The sequence below is a fragment of the Mastomys coucha genome, unplaced genomic scaffold (genome assembly GCF_008632895.1).
Source record: "Mastomys coucha isolate ucsf_1 unplaced genomic scaffold, UCSF_Mcou_1 pScaffold22, whole genome shotgun sequence".
NCBI classification, from domain to species: domain Eukaryota; kingdom Metazoa; phylum Chordata; class Mammalia; order Rodentia; family Muridae; genus Mastomys; species Mastomys coucha.
This window is the reverse complement of record NW_022196905.1, coordinates 225935354-225945285: the sequence shown is the minus strand read 5'-3', so window position 1 is coordinate 225945285 and position 9932 is coordinate 225935354. Positions and strand designations below refer to the sequence as shown.

Here is a 9932-nt window from a genome sequence, read left to right as displayed (position 1 = left end):
TTAGACTTGGCATTTAATGTGTCTTGGTATAGATGTTTTGTGGTCTTATGAATCTAGAAGATTTTCCTCTCCTCTCTCCCCAGATTTTGGAAGTTTTCGTTCATTCATTCATTCATTCATTCATTCATTCACAGACAGAGTGTCTTCAGGCCTTAGCTAGCCTGAAACTTACTGTGTAGACCAGGCTGGCCTGAGGCTCACAGAGATCCTCCTAGCTCTGCCTGATGAGTCCTGGGGTTAAAGGTGAGCATCATCATGACCGTGCTGGTTCATTTATTCCTTAGATGATCTGCCTCTGATCTTTCTTCTCTTTCTCAGACAGTCACGATGCATGTCTTATTTTATTTTCTTGAATTTTCTTTTTGTCCTTCTTACTAGATCATATCAGAAGTGTCTTTGAATTGAGACATCTTCTATTTCATCAGCTATGCTGTTAAAATGATGCATTGCTGATCTCAGTTTAGACACTATGTACTTCTCAGATTTTTAGATTTCTGTATCTTTAAAGCGATTCTGCTTTTTTCCTGAACTTCTCAAACATGCTTTTACTAATTTCATTTTGTTGTCTGTTTTATTTTGTAGTCTCCTGTTTTTAATGGAAAACATTTTTTGTTCAATGTATTCTGCTCACGTTTTCCTCTCCTTCATCTCAGATCCATCCCAGATCTTCACCCATCTAACTCCATGCTCTCTCCCTCCCTCTCTCCCTCTCTCTCTCTCTCCCTTTCTCCCTCCTTCCCTCTCTCCCTCCCTCCCCTCATTTCTCCTCCCTTTCACTCCATTCCTCTCCCTCTCTAGAAATCAAACAAGAAATAACAAACAAAAATCCTTCAGTTTAAAAAACAAAACAAAGAAAAAAAAGCACAAAAAATGCATATATGTGCACAAGTGCACACATACACAGACACACCACCACCACCATCACTGGTACTATCACTCAAATAGAACTCACAAAAACACAGGAGCAGAAGCTATAATTAATATACCAAAGCAAAAGAGCAGTAAGGTGGTAAACTCTGAGACAAAGCAACAAATAGAAGACAACAAACAAGCAAACAAAACCCAACAACAACAAGAAACCTCCAAGAATACCACTGACTTCATTTTGTGTTGGTGATCTACTGCTGGGCATGAAATTTTCCCTTAAGTGTGGTCTATGTACTCAGTAAGACTTCACTGAAGACGACTTTTTCTTTTCAAGTGGTTGTCAATTGGAGATGGCTTCTTGGTAAGGGATGGGACCTCATCTCATGTCTGCCTTCGTCTCTCAGCACTGCGACCCCATCTCGCTTGGACCTGTATAGGCCCTGTGTGTGCTGCGACAGTCTTTGTGTCGGACCTGCTGTGTTTAGAAGACCTTGTTTTCTTGGTGTCCTCCATCTCCTCTGGCTCTTCAAATCATTTGCTTCCACTTCCATAAAGGCTCCCTGAGCCTTGAGAAGGATTTGATGGAGGTGTCCCATTTAGGACTGGATGGCCCAAGGCTCTTTTGAAACATTGTCCAGTCATGGGTCTTTGTACTAGTTCTCATCTCCTGGAGGATACTTCTCTGATGATGGTTGCCTTATAGTTCATTAAACTTTGAGATTGTTTTGAATTATTTTCAGTCAGTTCACTGATCTCCAATTCCTTTGTGGTAATTTACCCATCTTATGAATTTTATTACTATTATTATTTTTTTGTGTGTGGCAACACTGTGAAGAAAACCACATTAAACACAAACACACAAATTAGGAAGGTAAATGTGTCAGCCATAGAAGCTGAAGCTGCAAGAGGCTGGTTCAGTGGAGGATTAAGTACACATTAAGAGAACAGAAAAGAAAAGATAAACAGAAGGAAAAGAAAAGATAAACAGATGAAGGCATAAAGATGGGAGAAGCATCAGACCAGGCCATGAAGGTTGAAGGAGTAGTATACTAAGAAGGATGGCTCTCTCTCTGCTTACACAATTGCACTGTCCTCCTCTGAGGTGGGCAAAGCTTGTTGAACCTTTATAGTTCAGAGTAGCACTGAGAGTTAGGCAAGTAACTGGTTCCATACCTGCACTGAGGCTGCCCGATCTCCATCTTGTCTCTCAGTTCAGATCCTGCCTGCTTGTCTGAGGTAGCTTGCAAGACTGCACAGGAATATGTCCTTACTGTGGCTAAACTCAGCCTGACTCAGTCCTGGATGCCAAATGTGGGCAGGTGCAGGTGCTTCTTGATACCTATGTACACCTGCTCCTATGTGCTCGTGAACCCCTTTACTGCCCTCCGGTGGCTATGGGCTGTTTCACATCAAAAGAAGCAAGACTTCCCTGTTCTCAGACACTATGAATCCGTCTTAGATGATGAGGAAGAGGGTAAGGGGACAACAGTGGACGAAACGCCCCACAAGTCAGCCTTCATGTCTACTTTTTGTACAGTGAGGTGAAAACCATTACTCCATTGCCAGGAGTTTCAATTAGGGAAGAGACCAATTTTGTTTAAGAAAATATCTTGATAGCTCTCTTTAGGAATGAGACAGAAGAAACAAAAATTCGATTAAGTAAAAGGCACTGCGTGGGGTGGAGAGTTCAGAGTCGGAGCAAGGATGGAGGAAAGGGAGAGCCTCCAGGACTCAGACTGAGGAAGGATCTTTAAGAAGGCTTTTGCTTTCCGCCCCCCTGCAAGCAGAGCTGGCAAGGATGAATCCCAGGGCTTCCGGTTGTCTAACTCTAAACTCAGCCTGGAACTTTCAGAAAACCCCAGGAAGCCTTCCCTACTTAAAGCGCAGCCAAGGAAAGCTTTGTGGAGCTAGGAGACAAAGGAGTCTGAAGAATGGAAGTGGGGGTCTCCTGCTCAGCCCCTGATTTGTTAGCAATGCACCTCTGCGATGTGGATTCTTACCCTCTGGTGCCCCCGAAAGTCTCAGTAAAGTCTGCTCACACATAAAGACTTCCTGTGAGGAGTCTGGGCAGAAATTACAACGGCAAGGCTTCAGGAAGCCGGGGAAGAGGTGGGTTCTACTGGACACAAGATCTAAGGAAGCTCGTGAACCCAACAGGGCCAGCTCAGTGGTAACAGTGACAACGGGAGTCACAGAGCTTGGCTGGAGTACAGAGCTTCCCATCTTGATTTTATTTCTAATTAAGAATGTATATAGCTTTATATAATAAGAACAGTTAGAGTAGGTTCAAAGAAAACAAACAGGGCTTCTATTTACCGGTTCACTCACTTTTCCTGAGAGATATTATCTCATAACTGTAGTGATTATTTTCAAATTCTGGAATTCTGGTTTCTTTCAAAAACAGAAATATTGTAAGAATGTGCTTTCACTTTTAACCCCAGGTGAAGGGGTGTGGGGCTGTTTCGGACTGTCTGCAGCAGCTGACTAGGATTTGCCTCACGCTCTAGCAGAAGCATAGCTTTGCCCGCTTCAGATAATTTCTGCAATTGTGTAACATTTGGAATTCTGAGAACTTTTCAGAGAGTACATAAATGGTCGGACCCCAGAGGTGGTGGAGGAGGAGGTGGTGATTGCTGGTCATTTAGGGAGGTTGGTTGTGGTTTGTTATAGCCGTGCCAAAGAAGAAACAAAGATAAAGAAATCAGATTCAGGGATCTCTCTCTCTCTCTCTCTCTCTCTCTCTCTCTCTCTCTCTCTCTCTCTCTCTCTCACACACACACACACACACACACACACACACACACTATCCGTTCTCTCCTATGTTAGGGGAAGAACCCAGGGGGATAAAGCATGGGAAAAGAAGAACCCACAAAGTAGCAAAGATCAGCTGTATATAACCACAGTGCATTGAGCAAAAAACGAGGTAACCACTTGCTTAGCTCCTTGGGACTAGATGAATGCCCTGCTAATATGCTTCAATCCAGTGTCCCACAGTGATTTTCAGCACTTGCAGCCCTCAGAGAGATCCTCTGTCGTACTGAACTGTGACAGACCATGGCTTTGGTGTACTTAATGAAAAGTTGGGGAGGGGATTTCTTTTGGGACACAAGGGGAAAACTTAGTGACCCCAGCTCCAAACTCCCACCAACTTTTCACATGGGCAAGCAGAAATGCCACTTGTACCTCAAGCTTGTCTTCCAAGAGACTAAGCACAACAAAAGCTTAATCTATCTGTTTTCCAACCCTGTGGCACCACCTTTACTGGCATTTTCTTGTGTCAGGCTGGTGATTTACAGGCCCTCTATGACTGCAGCCTTACAACCACACTACAGAGAAAATAGAGTTACTATATCAATCTCTACGTGGCTAATCCCAGAGCTGAGAGCAGGGTCAGGATGGTACAGCTGAGTTGGTTATGGTGGTGGAGCAGGGCTGTGCACTGCAACCCAGGCCTATCCCTCTCTAAAAATGCATATAAAATTTGGAACCCACGGAAATCATTCAGGAGCATGTATCACACTGTGCTGGATTCCTGACAATACCCGGGGATAAGTAGAGACCAGCAACCACTGCCCCACTATCCCCAACGCACCCAGATTGCCAAATGCCACCCTGGGTGATTCCTAAGAACCCTGCATGCTGGCTCCTGGTTCCTATGTACAAAGGTTGGATCGGCATGGATGCTCTTAGAAACTGGACAAGAGAGGTCAGTTCTGGTATCCCAGGGCCCATGTATTTTCCTTACCAGACTTCTTATTGCTATCCCTTTTGAAGTTGGCAGAGATCGTGCTCAGACGCTTGCCCTTTGTGTCTGTTTGAATTCCCTTGCGGTAAATGCTGGGTTCCTTCTTCTTGATAGGACGTACGTAGTGGCTCTTGGAAAGCAGGAGAGAAGTTAGGCTCTGCTTATAGGACCTTGGTCAGCATCCACTAAACCCAAACTGAGAAATGTCCACAGCTTGCTTGAAGACCTGGCCCGAGCCCGGGAGGAGTTCAAGGGAGCAGAAGTGTCCTCCATGCTGGCTTTCTGAGACTTCACTTTTATTTCTCCTTGTCTCACAAGGGTGCATGCAGCCTATGCTTGCAGGCAGCTCTGGGATACCCTGTAGGTACAGGGCTGAGTGTTCCCATGGTTCTCTGGGCCCTGGCATCATGGAGTATGGAGGGATATGGGTGGAGGAATGTGAGACACTTGCCCTTAAACTGGACTGCAGAAAGCAGAGGTTGTTGGTGAAGCTGCAAGGAGTGTGTGTGTGTGTGTGTGTGTGTGTGTGTGTGTGTGTGTAGAAGACTCATCTATTGGGGTGTCATTATGGTGCAGAGAGGTATCTCAGGGTCTTATTAAATCTTGTGGCAGACACCACATGTAGGGGATGGGGAGAGGTGCTTACCTTGTTGAAGGTGACTTTGCGGCTGCCTTTGTCTAGCTTCTTCTTAGCGCCTTCATTTTTCTTTCCTGCCTTCTCTTCTGCACCCTTTGTCTCGCCCTTCTTTTTCTGTAAAGGCAGGATAAAGGGCTCTGCAGCCATCCTGTGTGGGTTCTAACCACTGTCTCTAAATGGACATTCCTGGCAAGTGGGGAAACCAAGTCTTAGTACCAATACTCTAGAGCCTCCTGTCCCTTCACTCTCCCTTGGCCTCTGGACCACCCTGGCATCTATCCCTGGTATCTGTGACGAGACCTCCCAAAGGACCCCAGATCCCTAGGGGTTGATTTCCCTGCTCCCACTAGCAGATATTATTGGTGTGTTTGTGGTGTGTGTGTATGCTTATGTGTGTATACAGATACTTGCTAATGCTAGTAAATGTGGGAGGCCTCAGAGGTTGACATCCAGCTTCAAATTCCTCCCAACCTTATTTTTGAGACAGAGTTTCTCACTGAGCATGGAGCTTGACATTTTGGCTAGGTTGGCTGGCCAGCAACTCCTCAGTATCTGTTTGTTTCCAGTTCCCTGTGCTAGATTTAAGGGGGTCACCATGTCGGGCTTTTTAGATGGATGGATTCTGAGATCTGCTCTTGAATGAGTGAAGTGTGTTGTCTGTGTGGCCTGTGATGGCTTTGCTGTTCCCTAGTGGAAGCAGAATGGACAGTTCCTGGGGATCTTCAAGTGCCTATGGTTAAAGAGCATCTCAGAGCACATTTGAGATAACAGCACTTGGGAAATGGCCTATTCAGCCTTATCAAGGTGGGGAGAGGATGCAGAACTGTCGTGGGAAAGATCAGGTTGACCAACTTCAGAGTATGCCACTTATGGTTCCCAGGGTTGGAGGGCCCAGGCTTTCGGTTCCAGGTCACCTTGCCCCATCACTTGCTTAGTGGCTGCATGACCCTGGGCAAATGCCTGCTCTCTCTCTCTCTCTGGTTCAGTTTAGGGTCCGTGAACAATAACCGCTCTCTGGATGTGACATGAAGACCCTGAGAGGGCTGTGGGCTGCTTGCTGAGTTGGCAATGGGCAACATAGAAAATCCAGGGTTTGTCTGTTTTAGTTCAGTTTCTGTGGTTTTCATAAAATACCATGACTGAAAGCAACTTGGGAGGAGAGGGTTTATCTGTCTTTTATGTCCTGATCACAGTCCACCATGAGGGGAAATCAGGGTAGAAACTCAAGTGGAAATTTGATTTCCATGGCTTGCTCAGCCTGCTTTCTTAGAGCATCCAGAATCCTAGTGCCTAGGGCTGACAACTGCCCATGGTGAGCTGGGCCCTTCCACTACAATCAATCAATAAAATGTCCCACATGCTTGGTTATGGGCTAATCTGATGGAGGCATTTTCTCAGTTGAAGTTGCCTCTACCAAGATGATCCTAGCTTGTTTCAAGTTGACAGAAAAACTACCCAGCACAGTATTCAAGGCCAGGAGTCATAAAGCTCCCTTCCAAGGAGGGCAGCTGGTGCATGTCAGCATGGTTTTGTATGGTTTAGTGGGAAAAGAGTCAGAGTTTGGGCCAAAGGTGGGCTTTCAGGTACAATAAAGGATAGGGTATTTCCTCTTCCAGGGTGCACTCTGACACTCAGAACCCGTGCCCCCAGAGAACTCAGAACAGTTCTATTACAGTCAGTTTGAGGGATTGCTGGGAATGTGATGTGGGAATGTGCCTTAGACCCAAGCAACGTGCAGAAGACAGTATTTCAAAGTCCTCTGTGACCGAGATAATTCTGGATCTCAAGGGCTCATCAGACCAAGTGCCCATGGTGCCAGCATCATCATCAGGAGTCTGGAAGGGAACTGTGCTGTTCAGTCAGGACTGTCAATATGACAGGACTGAGAGACACCTAAGAGGTTACCAGAGCGCATCTGTGTGTGTATGTGTGTGTGTGATGTTTCTAGAGACAATCAGTTCCTGAGGGAGCTGACCCAGTCAAGATTCATCTTTTGGTGAATTCATAACATGATGATTGAGCAGTGGAGAGAATTGAGGGTAGGACCCATGGGGAGGAGTAGGTTCCTGGGGGTATGCAGTAAGGGCAATAGCCTACCCTTCCCTTTCTAGTGTTTTCTCTTCTTTCTGCTCTCGTGATGTGAACTGCACTTCTTCACTACACATTCCCCATTATGATGGCCTGAACTCACCGGAACCATGACCCAAAGAAATCTTCCCTCCCTTCAGTTTCCATTAGGTGTTGCCACAGTGTACAGGGAGCCACCTAATTAGGGGCAAAGTCGGGGTTGCATGTCTGACCCAGTGAAGACCTGTCACCCTTCTTCAGAAATCTAGATGCTTCTGGGACACATGGTGATGGATGGAGATTTGTGCTTTAAATGTAAATTTGTTTCCTTCCTAAGTTTCAAATTATTTATACTGAAGCCACATGCAAAGCAAAGCTGCTGAAACACTAGAATATAATCTCTCTGAAAAGAGATGGGTACCCATTAACTTTGAAAAAAAAGAGAGTCCCTGAGACTGATACTGAATTTTAAGAGATCCAACAGCCAGCCCTCCACCACCCTCAACCACAAATGATGGAATGGGCAAGCAATTAGAGGTCCTTCTGGCTTCATGAGAGGAGTAAACAGAGGCAAGCATCTGCTGAAAGCAAAGTATGGAACTGCAGAGAGATTGGAGGAAACTGTAACAAAGCTCAGATGTGGAAACTGACTAAATCTGAATTTGAGAGATTGCCCCATCCTTTTCTAACGCTAAAACCTTTGTTGATGGAGTTTCCTTGTTTTTTCAGCTAGGGGTAATCATGGACCTTGGCCATACAGCATGGCTAGGAGAAGTGCATGACAGTACATAGTAGTAGGATGACTATCATTCTTAGTCATGCTCTGGGACTGTAGACTCTAAGATCCAAGTATCCTTTCTGGCTGGGAGATGTTAGATCTGAGTATCTTCTGAAGAGGGTGCCACCTTCTATAGGCCTGACTTCATTTTCATAGATGATGGGCCCAGGGGACCTAAGCTCTCAGGAAACTAAAAGCAAATTTGATACCTAAGACTTCCAGAGAAAGAGGACTGGCTGGTGAGTGCAGCCCCTGAGGTGGGGGAAGAGGGAGGTATATTCTAGTAGGAGTCTCAGTGTGGGAACAGTAGTAGGAATGAATGATCTATCCTGGAGAAAGGTAGGGTCTGGGGACAGTAGAAGGGCTGTGTTGCCCACATGGAGAACCCATAGGCCAATGCCCATGACTGTTTCCAAATCTGAGAGATATTAGCAATGTCCACAGTTTGACCTAACTTTAGAGACTTCCTCTTCACTACAGACTCTGACCCAAGTGCTTTCTAGCGTGTCTACTTCAGATCACTTGTATTTGAGCAATCTCTTTCTTTTTCCCTCTGAAATATAAATTAGCCTCATCCTATGTTTTCTGTAGAGAAGTATCTTTCTCAAGGACCAGGAGCTGTCCTCTAAAATATGGTCACTAAAAAAGATTGTAATCCTGTCTTTGGTAGGATAGGAGGAGCCCAATCATGATAGCTGCCATCAAGAAACAAGGACAGCCTATCTATGGCAAGCCATCTCTCTTCTAGGACTTGCCCACTAGCTTACTCCAGTGTTTAAAACATGACCCCCCCTTTGTTTGGGAGTATTGAATTCCAACTCTCTTTCCTGTTAATAATTTTGCATATTCTTCTAGTAAATTCTTCCATCTTACACACCTGAAGGGCACGCTTCTTGCCCTGCCTCCGCTCCAGCCACTCCAGCACCCGGGTAAGGTCAGACATTCGTCTTTCCTCAGCTGTCCTCCAGAAGGACTTCCTTTCAGTGGGCATCAGATTCTGGGTGTCTTCTACTTCTTCCGTCATGTTGATAGGTCAGCTGTGCTCTACAGCAGAGTCTGCCACTCTTTTCTCTGGATCCCCAGATTGGCTGGTGTGGGAGTGAGAGGCAGGGTGCGGCCTCTAGATGTAATGACAAAGGACAGAGGCAGGAAGCAAATGATGTTGACCCTAGGGATAGAAAGTCTAGAGAGTGATTGTGAGGTCACTGTTGACTTAGCAACTGGTCCTTAGGCCAGGGGTCAGAGTGGAGGTAGGATGTAAGCTACCTCCATGAGATCATATCCTCTCTCTAGGTTCCCCTGCATTCTATCATGTCTCTGTGCAAGTACTGTGAGATTTTTTTCCTGAAGCTATGTAACACAAATGTCTATTCACCAAAGAGAAGGAACCAATGACAGACCAAAAGAACAATTGTATCAAAGTTTAAATTAGTTAGCCGAGGAGTTTATTTAGATGTATGGGTGAGGATTTCCTAACAGGAGTGGATAAGACTCACAGGTATCTGAATCACTAAAAGCCAAGCCCACCTCAGTACATGTTTGTGATTGACAGGTCATAAATATGGCAATGTGGGAGCTGTCTGCTCAACCCCTGGCAGGTTGTTGACAGGTCAGCAGGCCGTTTCCAGGCAACCAACTCTGCCTCCTCTTTGTTCCCCTCAAATTGCTCTATTTTTAAGATTAAAAAAAAAATTAAAGATAAAATAGTTAATCAATTCTTCCTTTCCTCCACCCAGATCCTCCCAAGACTCCCCCATTGCTCTTTTTCAAATTCATAGAGTCTTTTTTAATTGCTATGTGTTATGTATGTAACATTTTCCTAAATTATATAATTTATG

The 9932-nt window shown here is 45.3% G+C and overlaps 1 protein-coding gene across 2 annotated transcripts in view; it reads right to left on the bottom strand.

Moving 5' to 3' along the window:
• Positions 1-9273, bottom strand: part of CUNH16orf78 (chromosome unknown C16orf78 homolog) — a 23245-nt gene extending 13972 nt beyond the window's left edge. Inside the window, exons 1-3 of one of the 2 annotated variants that reach the window (XM_031340747.1) lie at positions 8972-9273; positions 5259-5363; positions 4613-4742 (exon numbers count right to left, since the gene is read on the bottom strand). In XM_031340747.1, coding sequence (XP_031196607.1) covers positions 4613-4742; positions 5259-5363; positions 8972-9118 — 382 coding nt within the window. In that variant the 5' untranslated portion in view covers positions 9119-9273. Of the gene's footprint in view, positions 1-4612; positions 4743-5258; positions 5436-8971 lie in introns of both variants that reach the window. The other variant, XM_031340748.1, reaches the window with a different exon arrangement.
• Positions 9274-9932: the final 659 nt, after the last annotated feature.